The 15,346-nt window shown below is 37.8% G+C and overlaps 1 protein-coding gene across 1 annotated transcript; it reads right to left on the bottom strand.

Moving 5' to 3' along the window:
- Nucleotides 1-10,597: 10,597 nt before the first annotated feature.
- On the bottom strand, nt 10,598-12,721 carry LOC124286432. The gene is made up of 2 exons (XM_046722809.1): nt 12,413-12,721; nt 10,598-10,947 (listed from the first exon to the last, which is right to left on the bottom strand). Exons 1-2 carry the CDS (start codon nt 12,719-12,721, stop codon nt 10,927-10,929), a joined length of 330 nt encoding a protein of 109 aa, XP_046578765.1. The 3' UTR covers nt 10,598-10,926.
- Between the last annotated feature and the right edge of the window lie 2,625 nt (nt 12,722-15,346).

Below are 15,346 nucleotides of genomic sequence, written 5' to 3' on the forward strand. Positions count from 1 at the left end.
AGTAGCTTACTAACGTCCTACTATGACCGAATTACTAACATGTAACAAACATCTAAATATTTAATATCTAATCAACCAACTAATATCCCGGATAGCACCACGAAATATGTTCAGAAAATAAAAACATGCATGAAAATCTAACGAAGATGTTCTATCTGCGAAGCATAATGCGTTCGCGTGCACAGCGCGCTGTCTAAGAACAAAGCCATCATCTATATACATAAATTAAACACGTATCCCAAACGCATCTATTTATGGAGACATCTTATAGTGCAATCCGCGAGGCAGATTACGTTGTATGTGGGTTTCAGACAATCTGTGAACAGTTCTTCAGTCCACACATCCAACAGATTATATTACTCTTTTATTAAATACAAAAGAAGTTCATGATCCTCCGACTGTAAAACATCCTTGTCGTAAGAGGCGACTAACGGGATCGGGTGGTCAGGCTCGCTGACTTGGTTGACACATGTCATCGTATCCAGTTGCGTAAATTCCTGTTCATGGTGTTGATCACTGGATTGTCTGGTCCGGACTCGATTATTTACAGGCCGCCGCCATATAGCTGGAATATTGCTGAGTGCGGCGTGAAACAACAGTATATGACTGATATAGTTCTTGTCTATGTGTATACTATATGTGTATACCATAATATGTGAATACTATAATATGTGTATACTATAATATGTGTATACTATAATATGTGTATACTATAATATGTGTATACTATAATATGTGTATAATATAATATGTGTATACCATAATATGTGTATACGATAATATGTGTATACTATAATAGGTTGATTTGATTTAAACATATTTTATTCACAAAAGTGAAAGGGATTGGGGACAAGTAATCCAACTTAAAATACCCGCTCCCTAATATTTACATACATACATTTTCAATTATATACATATTAGGAAAGAATAGAGAGAAGAGATAGGAAAGTTAAGTAGAGGAAGGGATACAACTCATGTGATCACACAAAACGTTTTGATTGATGAATAAAACTTTGCACACCTTTAAAAACGTATTCATTCTGTTGAATGGTCATATCAGGACTTCCAAATAACATCAATGACAAATGTGATTGGAGAGTCTCGATTTACAATACTTTTTAAATTTAACATTAATATTTCCCTTTGAATGTTGTACAGTTTATATTCTAATAGGAAGTGATGTACATTTTCACAAGTATTGCCACAGTAACAAGAAGCAGAATCTTTCATGTTGAAACGATACAGATTATAATTTAGCTGACTAGTCATATATCTCAACTTTGTGTGAATAATATTTAATTTTCTAATTCCAAACGAGTAATATGATGGAGCTACAGGTTGCTCGCACTTTAAGTACGACTTGAAACTTTGTAATGAAGGTCGATTTCTTTCGGTATCAGAAATATTATTCCACATTCTTACAGTTGATGGAAAAAAGGAATCATATGAAAGTCTTAACCTTGCAGAAGGTAGAATAATATTGTTAGCATTCCTAAGGTTATAATTAGATCTTGATCCAACACTATCTGGAGTAATATCTTTTAAGTATACAGGGGCTAAATCATTTTGAATTTTGTAGAATAGACAAAGTTTTCTTCTTTTCCTTCGTTCATCCAGCCTTTCCCACACTGTCTCATAATATAGAAATTGACGTGAAATATATATAGGTAGACCCGTCACTATTCTGGCAGCTTCTGACTGAAGTTTCTCTAAGTTTTCTTTCTGTTTTACAGTACAGCCATCCCATAATTCACAAGCATATTCAAAGTGTGGTCTGATAAATATCTTATAAATAGTATTGATTGTATTTCTGTTAAGTAAGTATTTCAATTTCCGCATTGATGATATCATTTTGGAGCACGACTTCATAATTTGATTAGTATGACAAGACCATTTGCCTTTTGCTTCAAATGTTATTCCGAGATGTTTATGATTGTTTACCAAATTGATTTGCTTTCCGTCAAAAAATAATTTCAATTCTTCAGTTTCATCAATCATGGAAAACAACACTGCTTCTGTTTTTACAGGATTATATGAGACCAGCCAGTTTTTGCTCCAGCTATATAATATGTCTAAATTGGTATTAAGAGAAGTTTCGATTTCTTTAGTATTTTTCGATGATTTTCCAAGCGAGGTATCATCAGCAAAAAGTCTTGTTACACAATCTAATTTATCAGCAATATCGTTAACATAGACCACGAACAAAAAGGGTCCCAATACTGATCCCTGGGGGACGCCAGCTGTTAAGTACCTGGGCTTGGATATAGCTCCGTTTACAAAGACGTGTTGACTGCGATCACTTATGTAACTCGATATCCATTGCAAAAGCTGGCCTCTAATACCGTACATCTCTAATTTACGTACAAGCCCTTTGTGCCACAGACGATCAAAAGTTTAGATACATCGCAAAATATCATACAATATTTTTCTTTGTTGTCGAGAGATGTACAAATATGATGGTAAAGTTCAATTAATTGATGGACAGTTGAATGACCTGCTTGAAAGCCTGATTGGTACTTATATAAAAGTTTGTTAACAAGGAAATAGTTATACAAGTGTTTGTATACCACTCTTTCAAACAGTTTTCCTATGCAACTTATAAGAGAAATAGGTCTATAATTGGAAACAATAGAGTGATCACCTTTCTTAAACAGTGGCATGACATATGCACTTTTCCACATATTTGGATACACACTATATTGCAATGATAAGTTAAACACAGGGGCTTGGATATGGAATAAACGGTATTCTTTAATAATTTATGACTTATTCTATTTGGCCCTGAAGCTTTGTTTAGCTGTAAACATTTTATAACATCAGATACTTCCTTCTCAGAAATTACTATTTTATCTAACTGCATATTGGTCCTTGAGGGAAAATGTGGTAAAACACTTGGTATATATCATTCAAACGAGAAATTGATTCGAAATATGTATTAAGTTTTTCAGCTTTTTCCAAATCAGAAAATAGCGTTGGAAATTCATTATCAACATTCTGCTTGAGAGGAGGAATATGCGAAGTAGAGCCCGAGTTTTTAACAATATAACGTAATAATTTCCAATATGAAGATTTATTTTCAGAGTATAATTCAAAAAGTAGGCCATTAATATTAGAGTACAAGTTTTCTTTCGCATAGCATTTCATGTTGTTTACTCTATTTCTCTGATGTTTATAAGCTTTTTTATCGCTCTCTTTTTTTGTTTTCTTGGCCTTTCTCCGTAATCGGTCTCTTTTACGGGATTCCCTCCTCAAATTAGAGTCATACCATGGTTTGTCATTTGGACGAATAGTTACTATTTTTGAAGGAATACATGATTTCACATGTTGAGTAAATTTGGTATAAAATAGTGAACAAGCATCATTAACATTTGAACATCCATTATATAAATCCTTCCATTCTGTATTTTTTTATAAGATAATTGAGCATTTCATAATCACCCTTATTGTAACACCAGATTTCTCGCTTATAAGATATGTCGTTACATAACTGTGTACTTATGTTTACATATGTTCCCCTGTGATCACTTATATTGCTATCAAACTCAACAACACCACTGTCAACAACACCAATGTCTTCACTGACAATTACCGGATCAAGCAAAGTACTGGTTGTTTTGGTAACTCTAGTAGGTTCAGATATAACATTTCTTAAATTTTTCATAACCAAGAGTTCATTTACATTAAGTTTTCTAGCGGATAAGAGATTTTCATTTATATCACCAACAATAACAACCTTAGACGACATATCAAGAGCACTTTCAACGCTATTATCTAAGCGAGCCCCAAAGTCCAAAGAATTATACTCTGGTCGGTATACAGTACATAATAACAGGTACATATATCTGAATCCAAATTGTTTCATCATAGACATTTTCAAGTTCTGGAATTCTCTTAAAAGTCATGCTCATGCTGCTGATCACTGGATTGTCTGGTCCGGACTCGATTATTTACAGGCCGCCGCCATATAGCTGGAATATTGCTGAGTGCGGCGTGAAACAACAGTATATGACTGATATAGTTCTTGTCTATGTGTATACTATATGTGTATACCATAATATGTGTATACTATAATATGTGTATACTATAATATGTGTATACCATAATATGTGTATACCATAATATGTGTATACTATAATATGTGTATACTATAATATGCGTATACTATAATATGTGTATACTATAATATGTGTATACCATAATATGTGTATACTATAATATGTATCAAGTGTGTACATCATTTCTTCTTCTTCTTCTTCTTCTTCTTCTTCTGCTTTGTGGATTGATTAACGTTTACCAATTCCATTTTTCGTTTTTCATAAATATTGCAAGTTTCTCATTATATGGTTTGTAAAATGTGTCGAGAAGAGCGCGTGTTGAGTTCATCATGTCCCCGACGTCAGCTCCGTAGACCCTTTGGTTCAATGCCTTCATATTCGATATGTTTTCCAGCTCTTCGTCTGACAGATTACCTGTAAGGCCAAAATCAATTCAATAATATCATTTGTAATACAATCTATACAGTGAAGACCTGAAACGTTTATAGTGAACAATTAGACACTAAGCCCATTGCAGAAAAGTATTTATGTTCTATTTAATTGGCTTCTCTCAACAACTGATTCACTCTCCTGTCGACAGCTGTACTGTTAAGTTGTGAACAGAATTTTCATTATGGAAGAAAACATCTTCAACTGAAATACTCACTCAATTTGAGGAATTTGAAAATTTCCGTAAGATGTGCTTTTTCGTTATCCACAAAATCTTCAAACTTCAGTATGTGTATTTGGTTTTTCGGAAACTTTGCCATCCAGTCGGCCAAAAACACTTGGTATATACATCCACGTAGATCAACCTTTTAAAGCAAATTGATAAAACATAAATGCTTTATGTGATACTCATGCATCTATAACTATAACATGATATATGAAGAGTGATTTCTATATCATCGGTGTGAGAATATAACATGATATATGGGTGAGTGAGTTTAGTTTCACGCCGCACAGCTATATTGCGACGGTCTGTAAATAATCGAGTCTGGATAACATGATATATGAAGAGTGATATCTATATCCTCTGTGAACGAATATGACAGATATATGGACAGGCTACGTTCAGCCTCTGTGTGATACTACAACAAGGTAACGTTTCACCACATTGGGAAAATATGAGAGAGAATGATACATAAAGAAGGATACATAAAGAAGGATACATACGGCAGATGTGATATAATGTGATAATGAATAATTGTAGCAGCACCCTCGGAGTGACTGTGATGTCAGACAGTTTTGGAATTTTGCAATCTCAGTGACAACCCGGTCGTGGAAATCCTGTTTTGACACATTTCTTTTTTGCAGCATGGCTTTGAACAGATAATGGGAGTAGAGTCTGAAAATACAAAACATTCTGTTGAAAAAAATATCAAAGAAATTCATTGTTTGGACTAAAAGATTAAAGCATAAACAAATTTCTGATTTTGACAGATTTGGAATTGAAATGCACAACGTACCGTTAGGGCAGCGTAATTTAACACAGGGACATCTGACGACAAACAAGGTGAGGGTCAAACATACCGACACACAACAGACCAGTTTGGGCAATGAAGCATATCAGCTAGATGTTTCTCATACTCAAATTCAGCAGGTAATTTGACAGTTCAGTTCAACGGTCAATCATCCCAAGCTTGCCTTTCAAATCTTTGGGAATTTCTCCTTTCAGATAGGTGCGTAATCACTAGTGGTGGTCCGATTAATTGCGATTAATTGAAATAATCGAAGATTGGTCGCAGTGGCCAAATGACCAAGCAATCGATCACATTTTCTCATAATCGAACACAAACGATTTTGGAACCGCTGTAATAGAGTTTGAAATACTTGATGATGGAACATATCTAGGACGTTGTCAGGGCCTGAAAACGTGTTTATTTCTAAGAAAACTCACTTCACTTTTTGAAAAGTTATGACTGAAAATTTCTTGAAGAATCAGGGAAGTTAATGTTACACTGGAACTGAATCATTTTACACTGGATGTGAAATCTGCAATTGTAATTTGTGCAGTTTCTAAAAAAACAACAGAGAACCAAATGTTTTGTCTTTTTACTTATCTGCAACTACAACCTGAATAGGAAAATCTAAAAAATGACGCTAACCAATTTTTTTCGATGATTGGTCGTTGGTATTGAACCAATCATCAATTGTGAGATTTCAACCAATTCCCAACACTAGTAATCACAGCTCCATGCTCAGTGTTCTATATTTTCTCAGTTTCTATCAACCTTGTCAAGTCTCCCAGTCAGCCTGGAATCGCATAATCATGGGTTCGCATTCCGTTCAGCCAGATCATATCTTTTGGTTTGTCTGTAACAAATTTGCACTTAGAGGCTTCTCTAAAGTGTTAAACGTCTAAGGCCTGTTATACAGGTTTTTATTGGTAACAGACAGTAACATAACTGAAATATTGTCAGAACTGTGTTAAATAAAATCCCCGCTCGCACTCCCAGAGATGACATTCTTCATACGTGCAATGAACACCTCACAAAGCAATATCACATCAGAAATAACTATTGAGACCGTAGCCAGGAATACAACAGCTGCAAATGTACGTGACGTACTCCGATATGGACTGTTACACGTTACCTGGTCGTTGGGTTCCGGAGGATCAGCAGGAGTTTAGCACGAGGGTTCAGATGGTGAATGACGTCAGCATCTGTCGCACATGGTTCTGTGCATCCTTCGTTGCCAGGCAACATGTCCCAAAAGCCGTGCGTGGAGAAATGATTTGGTGTAGCATCACCTGTGGAGAGTCAATAAACAATCAATCGCAATAGATTTCCACGTTTCCAAGTATGACATTATCAGCCTCAGATATTAATGTGCCTTTTCACATATTGATATTGCTATTACCTATCACATATTGACTGACTTCACCGTGTCTTTGTCTGCTCTGAATATATGCAGAGCTTGTCTGCAGCAGATTGAGGTAGGTCTCTATCGATGAACAGGAAGGTTCTGAAACAAAACCCCATAATTGTTGAAGGATATAAAATGTAATCGATGTAATGACGTGTGATCATCGTTTGATGCACATCAGTATGTGAGATACATGTTTGAAAGATATCTTATAATCGGTCTTGCTATTAGAGATTGCACGTTTCAAGGATATCACGAAAGCAGTGTCATCATATTTTAACTTGATTATTTTAAGGAAACGGGTGTGTTGGAAGCAGTTTTCTATTTTGACTTGTAAGTTAGCTACTGATTCTTTCAGACGGACAATTATCTCACTATTGCAATTGTTTATGACGGGTTCCACCGGTGACACATCAACACTGCAAAGGTACGTAAAGTTCCTGGATAGTTTAAGCAAATTCTTCGTAAATACATACAACTTCCCCTGACCGCAAACCCGTGTACTCGCCCAGTGTGGAGAACAGTATAATTGTTTGGTACTTAGAATTGTTTGGTACTTGGGGTGCAAGTGTGACATTATGTAAGCGACAAACTCCGCGTGTTTGCTGTGTTATTTCTTAAATCAGCCTTATGTCAAACGAGGCAGAGAATACAATGATAAAAACGATTTCATTTGAATTATCAATGTCCTGTTATTGTAAAACGTCTGGTTAATTTCTTTCACAAAATGACAGCACACTTTATGTTTATGTTCCAGCAGCAACATCTAGGCTGTTTGTGCTTGTCGATCTGTGCTCAATCCAACCGTAGCGGTCACAATAGTTTTAAGCATCCCTGAACATCTCCCTTTGTAACAGTGGAAATACCCTACACAATGTATTTCCATGTCGAGACTGAAGGTAATTACAGCCATTATGTCTATATTGTGAACACCATCTAATTCCTGACGAATATTTTAAACGTGTAATACTTGACTTGCAGGGGTTCGGCCAATGTAGCGTGTTGGGACTACTTAGAGATAAACCTAGTGTGTTTGAAAATGAGAGACATGCTTTACTGAATTGATGGCGACTAAATTTCAATTGGAACCGAACCGAATCAATTCAGTAAAGTATGTCTCTCATTTTCAAACACACTAGGTTTATCTCCATTCTACCATGACCCATTTAAACATGGATTCTTTTACTTGGAAGGGACTGAGATCAAACTCATCATATGATAGTATCACAATTGCACAGATGGATAATCATGATATTATTCACCTTATTGTCAGGACTATTTACCAACCGCCAGTATATAGATGCAATGGAAAGCTTTGAATTAACAAAATTCATAACTCTTGATCTATGGACCACGTTTGATTTGTGCCAAATGTTTCTTGTTTCCTTTAAGGTGAACGATTCACTATCCCTTGCATTTGCCCATTTTCGGACAGGTGCCATTATACGTTTCAAAGTACTAAGTACTAAGACCTTGGCCCAAGAATACGTCATTAGAAGTGTATGACACAAGACTAAACAATTTTAAACGTACGTAGTCGGATGCGACCGATCCACTGAGTCTCTTTCGTGGCATGAGGTGCGACGTCAGGGTGTTGTGCTATTCTACTGAAAAGTGTCGTGGTGCCACATTTGGACTGTCCTATGATGAAGAAGTAGGGAAGGCAGCGCAGGGTCTTCCCCCTTCCCGACTCCATCCATCTGAGTGACTTCTTCAATGATTTCTCAGCCAAAGGACAGGTGTTTTCAGGAACTTGCTCCTCCCACCAGCATGGGTTCTTGAATTCTTGGACAGGTTTGTAGATTGGCTTGAAGAAATGCTTCACAGATTATTTAAGGTGAAGATTATAGTGAAACTCTTCTGCCACCCCGACTGCCTGCAAGTACTGTTAAGAACGTTGACATTATATATTTTCCTTCCATATGTCATTAATCATATTTCTTTTGAAATCCCACGTTCTGACTGGGATTAACGACGCTTGAACACTAAAGCACATTAGAGTGAAAAGCAATTTTTAGATTATTCTTATATTAAGAAATATAATCACAAATTCTGATTATTGACAGGGACAGGAATTGCTCCAAGGTACAGGAACAAGGATGTAACGTTGTCTGATAATTATTATATGTTACAGATTGAAAAAGCACCAGAGAGGGTTTTTGTGACCTTGGCACAGTCAGGCTGGTAAGGCTCATCATCAGCTCAGGGGCCCTGCCCCTCTACACGCAGCCCAGACAGCGAGTGCCTTGTCGAACCCACCAAGAATTTTGCGAAGAATATGAAGGCTCCCAAACACTGTAGCCTTCTACATTACTAAGAGTGGCAGAAGGACTGTACCAAACCAAGGACACGACAACAATAGGAAACCTAACGACAGTGTCCTTGGGATGCAAGCGAGACATTTCAAAGGCGAGGTCTGCATATTTAGCATGCTTTTCCTGAATCTTGCCAATCACATTGGTGCCAAAAGGGACAGAAAATTCAATTATATGAAAACATTCATTGGCTTTTTACCAATGAGCAAGATCAGGTTTGTTGGCTGGAATTCTTCTGAGGCTGTATATGGGCCTATTCAGAGAAGTTTAAAAACATCATTTTACATGACGCCCTGGACATGTTCAGGGTCGTACCACGTTTGGACCTAGGAGTCAAGCCACAGGCAATGGCAAAGGCTGTAGTAGAAGCAACGAGCCATGTCATCGTTTAAGATATAATAATTGATAATAATTCATTTATATAGTGCCTAACATCCATCTGACTAGTTGCTCCCCGGACGCCATAATGAGAATCTTATTATTATTACTCCGGATAACCCCAGCTGCCTGTTAAGCGCTAGAAGGTTATAGTCACATGATTTTATCCAATGGGGTACTCATTTTCTGCTGGGTGAACAGAGGCAATTTTGAACAAACTCACTTAACGAAGGTGAGACCACGTGTATCAACATGTGCTTCGTTGTGGGCAGGACTGAAGTCCTAGAAACTCTCAGGACTCAAGCTGCCAAACACGGTCACCCATCCAAGGATTCTCCGAGCTTGACTTTGCTTAACTTCAACTGATTCAGGACCTGAGCTCCACGCTCAGGACCCCCCACCGCACACCGCACACCGCACACCGCACACCGCACACCGGTGTGTGTTGTTTATGTCAAGGAAGGGCATCCACTGACAAGCTGTTGGACAGTCTCTGTAAATTCATTGCAGAGTCCACATTTCATACTGATATTTTCTTTAAGAATCACATTTTAGCGATGGCGAGTGGGAAGAGACTGTCCTGGGCAGCAAAAAGAAAGCCCTCAGTTTCACATTTAAGACCAAGCGACATCATCCAGACGAAGGAGTCGGTGGGGTTACTGTTCTGTTCCACACACTGCAAGTGCAATGATTTGTCAGAAAGTTTCTCCACAAATGACCGACTCTGGGAGGACTTGGTGAATATCTTCACCTGGTTTACTCCCATCGCTGTGCCGTCCAGCAGTATATTGCCGTCAACAAAATCAACCTCAAATTTCAGATTCTGTCCAACAACCTTGCACGCTTAAAATAGCTGTGGAATTCCTTGCTTTCATCATGAGTCTTGACATGCATCACCCGCGGATCATCCGATGTATCATTATAGCACGTTATGATGAAAAATGCAATTTTACACCCAAGCTACAATTTCAATAAAAGATATCAACAAGGTTTGGTGCTTTATTCACTATGGATGCAGCTGAAAATTGACCAATCATATTTCAGGTATGGTATCGCTAAACCAGATAAATGTATACATACATTGTAGATATGAATTGTTACAGATAAATGTCCTCGCAAATGGTAAATTGAACGACTAGCCACTTTTGAAATACAAGCTCATTTGACAGTGTTGACATTTTGAAAAGATCATTACTGACAGTGTTGACATAAGCATCAGTTTAACATTTCATTTATAATATCTCCAGATTAGTTGTGTCAATTGTGTCGAACCACATCAATGACGAAAGTACCCTCATCAATATTTCTCACAGTGACCATGAATCTGGAGACTACATCTGACTGAACTGCATCTGAAACAAGATCCACCAGTCATAGCAGCCAGCACAGAAGAATTAGATAAAGTATGCAAGCACAAAGCTTCCATCATTGTTTGAAAAGTGCACCAGTACGTTTCCAGTGTGTCTGCATGGTCACAAGATGCAGCTAACTTCAGTTCCACTCTCCCTGTTTAATTTTGGGGCATGATGTTGTGTCTCTTTGCTGATGAGTTTACTGTGAGAAATGTGACACAAATGATTTGCAATTAGAGAAATATCCTTTCCACTGCAAAGATCTTATAAGTCTTGCTGCTGATTGTATGCCAAGAGTACATCTAGCCACGAGACACAAGGACTTACTGTCACCCTGTTACAAAGCAAGGGTCTTTCATAACTGCCTACTTCATTTTCCAACACCTTCAGCATGTTAGTCTTGGATAATGACAATTGCATGAATGAACATCACATGATATGTCATGTCAATAGCACCTGAGAATATCTTCCAGAGTATAAACAGCAGATGTACGAAGAGGTCTTGTAACTCTACCAAAGGCCGATATAAGGCCGGCAATGGAAGCTCTGAATATGAGAATGACATAATGACAGAGGCGAGTTATGCTCATCATCAGCTCTGGGTCGTTGCCCCTTGACTAGCAGCTCAGACAGCAGATGGGTCTTCTCCCAGGAAACGCGCCCTAGTCAACCTGAGATCCTGTTCCTACGCTAGCATTGAGTGTCAAGATGTTGGGAAGTTTGACATTACATTCCTTGCATACTCTATATTTCATGTTATTCGTTTCGTTTATCCCACTGGCGTTTTTGAGCGAGAAGTCCTGAGTAGCAAAGAGAAACTCTTCGGTTTTGACTTTACATGCCAGCCGACTCCATCCCAACGTTTTTCAGGACACTGCACATAAACCCAATCGTTCTGAGAGCCTTCCCTTGAAAACCCGAGCCTGTGCCGATTTAATATGACACTTCGCTGAGTTGATACTCACTGTCCAGCAGTGCAGAACTATCAACAAAATCAGTACTGACATTGAGATTATGTCCACCATCCTTGGCGACTTTAAGAAAACTGTGGATGGAATTGTTTTTATTATGAGTTGTGACATGCATACAGGAGTGAGTGAGTGGGTTTAGTTTTACGCCGCTTTTAGCAATATTCCAGCAATATCACGACAGGGGACACCAGAAATGGGCTTCACACATTGTACCCATGTGGGGATTCGAACCCGGGTCTTCGGCGTGACGAGCCAACGCGTTAACCACTAGGCTACCCCACCGCCCCACATGCATACATGACGATCATCAAGCAGATCTGTGCAAAAGTGCGAATAACGTATGCTCACGAGCAGCCTCAACATGAAGAAATAATTCTTATAAGAGTATCAGTACCCTCAGTTTCTTGTCTCACAACAATAAGAAGTACTACTACTACTACTACTACTACTACTACTACTACTACTACTACTACTACTACTACTACACATCTTACCCTGAGATCAAGTTCCTTCCACAGAGTCCTGTTGTAACGGGCATTTTCCAAATATTTCTGAACGTCCTGATACATTCGGACTCGTCTGAGATATTGAGGAGTGAGTAGTTGATTGAGAAGCCGACGTTGGGCTGCTGAGCTCTGGTCAGCCAGCACCAGTAACCCTTTCCTTTGTATATGTTTGCCTTCCCACTGCATCAGCTGGGAGGGGTTAACCACGTCCGTCACTGTGACGTAACCAAGAACAAGGAGCAGAACCAACACAGACCAGATCAACACCACCATCAGACGTTTTAGTCCAACTGTCATTATGCGTCGTCTCTCTGTAGACAGAATAATATAACATGTCTTTAACATGAAACATATTATGTTCCCTTTCTTCGTATTGTCAAAATTTCACTTAAACTTTACTGTACGTTAAAACAGTGATAACCTTTTTGAAACGTCATGAAACGTCAAGGCCAAACATTAACCCCTGTGGATTTACATGATTAGGACTTTTTCCGATAGGTTGCTATTGCGTTTAGATCCGTTTTCGTTTTCTAACCTATGACATTTGTGAAAGAAACGTCAAGCCCAAAGAATAACCAGTCTCAATTGACATGATTAGGTCGGATAATCATATAATTAGTATATTAGTGTCATAAACAATGTATTTATGAATTACTCTCGTTTAGAACGGTCACCCTATCCTGCCCCATCGAGTGCGAGTATGGTTTTACGCCGCTTTTATGAGCTTCACACATTGTATGCAACAAGTCAAAAGTTCACAAAAGAGAGACCGACATACAGGCAGACTGACAGACAGACAGACAAACAGACAGAGAGGCCATGGGCTGTTGCTGAAACCTTATATTTTGTAATAGCGTGCATATGGATTTGGCCTATTGCAATGAACTAGATACTATGTAGTAAATTACTTGGATTCACCTCCGAGGCGGACTTATCGCAGCCTGTGATAATGCCACGGGGAATACCACCGTCTCAGACGCTTACGGCCATGGTGAAACCCACGAGTGAGTGAGTTTAGTTTTACGCCGCGCTCAGCAATATTCAAGCTATATAGCGGGGGTCTGTAAATAATCGGATCTGGACGAGACAATCCAGTGATCAACCCCACGAGTAGAGGCATGGTTTTAAATGGAAATCTTTACCTGTTGTTGTCAGAATTGATCAGGTTACAATGGCAAACTATGGATGAGATAACTTCAAGACGTAACTAATTGCTGATGTAACGGCTTGTCGGTTATGACAGGTTATGTTAATTTTTATAACTTTTAGATTTTAATTAATCTTCTTTGAAATGAACAATTTCTGTGTGCAAAGGCAGAGCCAATAATGCTGCATGGTAATTATTATATTATTAGGGTTAATAATTTGCCGTGACAAAAGGTTTAAAAGTCCCCTTTGAACCAGAAAAATAGAACACAGACATCCTAAAATATTCAATAATATATTGAGCAAACAATGAGCAAGCTACAATGAATGACAATACAGATATCTAGTACAATGCAGTTGAGTCACAAATCTAAAATATTGGGTCACAAATATAAAATATTAACTCACCAGAGTCTTGACATTTACAGTGAGAGCAGATATACGTTTGTTTACAATGACAGCAGGCAAGCACGGTCAGTCTTGAAATGTTGAGAAACTCAACGATGACAGAGAGATGTGTAGAAATCCAGTCATGTGAAAAGTCCCCATCACATAACAGCCTCTATATCGCTATTACACAGTTCTCGAACATTCTAACAAAGCTAGGCTCCATCATTATCGCTTCAGAACGGTACAGAATCATGTGGAACACACAGCATGACGAGTCAACAAGTTGCCAAGGGAGGCAACTCTGAAACGCTATCTCAAAAGGCGTAGCGCCACAAATACTATTGCCATTGAACATATATGATGCCAGATGCGAACCAAAACCCCGCACTCAAAACTTTAAACATTGTGACCCATAATAACTATCACTTAATCAATGATATTACAAATTACAAAATAAAAACTCTCATAACATTATGAAAACTCAAATAAACGTCTGTGGAATCGTAACATTTCCTGACAACAAATAGCAAGTTGACACCTTGCAAGTATTATGAACACGGACAATACTTGTATCTACAAAATTGTTTTTGCTTTACGTTTTTGTCAATATTAGGCATTGAGTTGGTTGGTCATAATGCTGAAAAGAGACAGGCGAGAAAGCCTTGACACAATGTAAACAAATCTGACAGCGATCTGGTTTTGGATAGGGCCCATCGAAATATCCCTCTTATCTTACATATTCTTGATTATGTCACAAATTGTTTCATATATTTGTTATGCTTCAAAATCATATTTTTAAAAGCCAAGCAATTAATATTACAAAATATTCGGGGAGTAATGTGATTTTAACGGAAATATAGTCAATGTGAACAGTATTCTTCCACGCAAATGGTTTCAGACTAATTCATATGAGAGCCTATAAGACAATGCTTTGAATATTTCAGCATATCTACGAAGAGCTGGGACTTTCTATTGAATTACCTGACTCGATTCATAGAGTAGATCCCAGTGGTATACGATTTAGTGAAAAGACACAGCTGTTAAATGTGACATTTTGATTAATTTACTGGAAATGATTGCATGTTATTTATGAAGAATTCTATGTCCTTCAGTAAATGTGGAAATGTAATGAAATAGATTATAAGCTAATCAGGTTATTAACCATTATTCCTGCCAATTATTAATTTGATGTTTGATAAATCTTATTTATATTTAATAATTATAATATTGTGTCCATTTATATAGCGCCAAACTCCACACTAGGTATGCTCATAGCGCTAACAATCAATAAGGCATTATTGAAGTCCATAGAACTATTTGTAGCGAATGGTTTTGAGGTGATGCTTAAAGTTTTCAAGGGTTGGAGACAGCTCAAGTTCATCAGGG

Source organism: Haliotis rubra, unplaced genomic scaffold (genome assembly GCF_003918875.1).
Source record: "Haliotis rubra isolate DU_JTF1 unplaced genomic scaffold, ASM391887v1 Scf383, whole genome shotgun sequence".
Taxonomy (NCBI): domain Eukaryota; kingdom Metazoa; phylum Mollusca; class Gastropoda; order Lepetellida; family Haliotidae; genus Haliotis; species Haliotis rubra.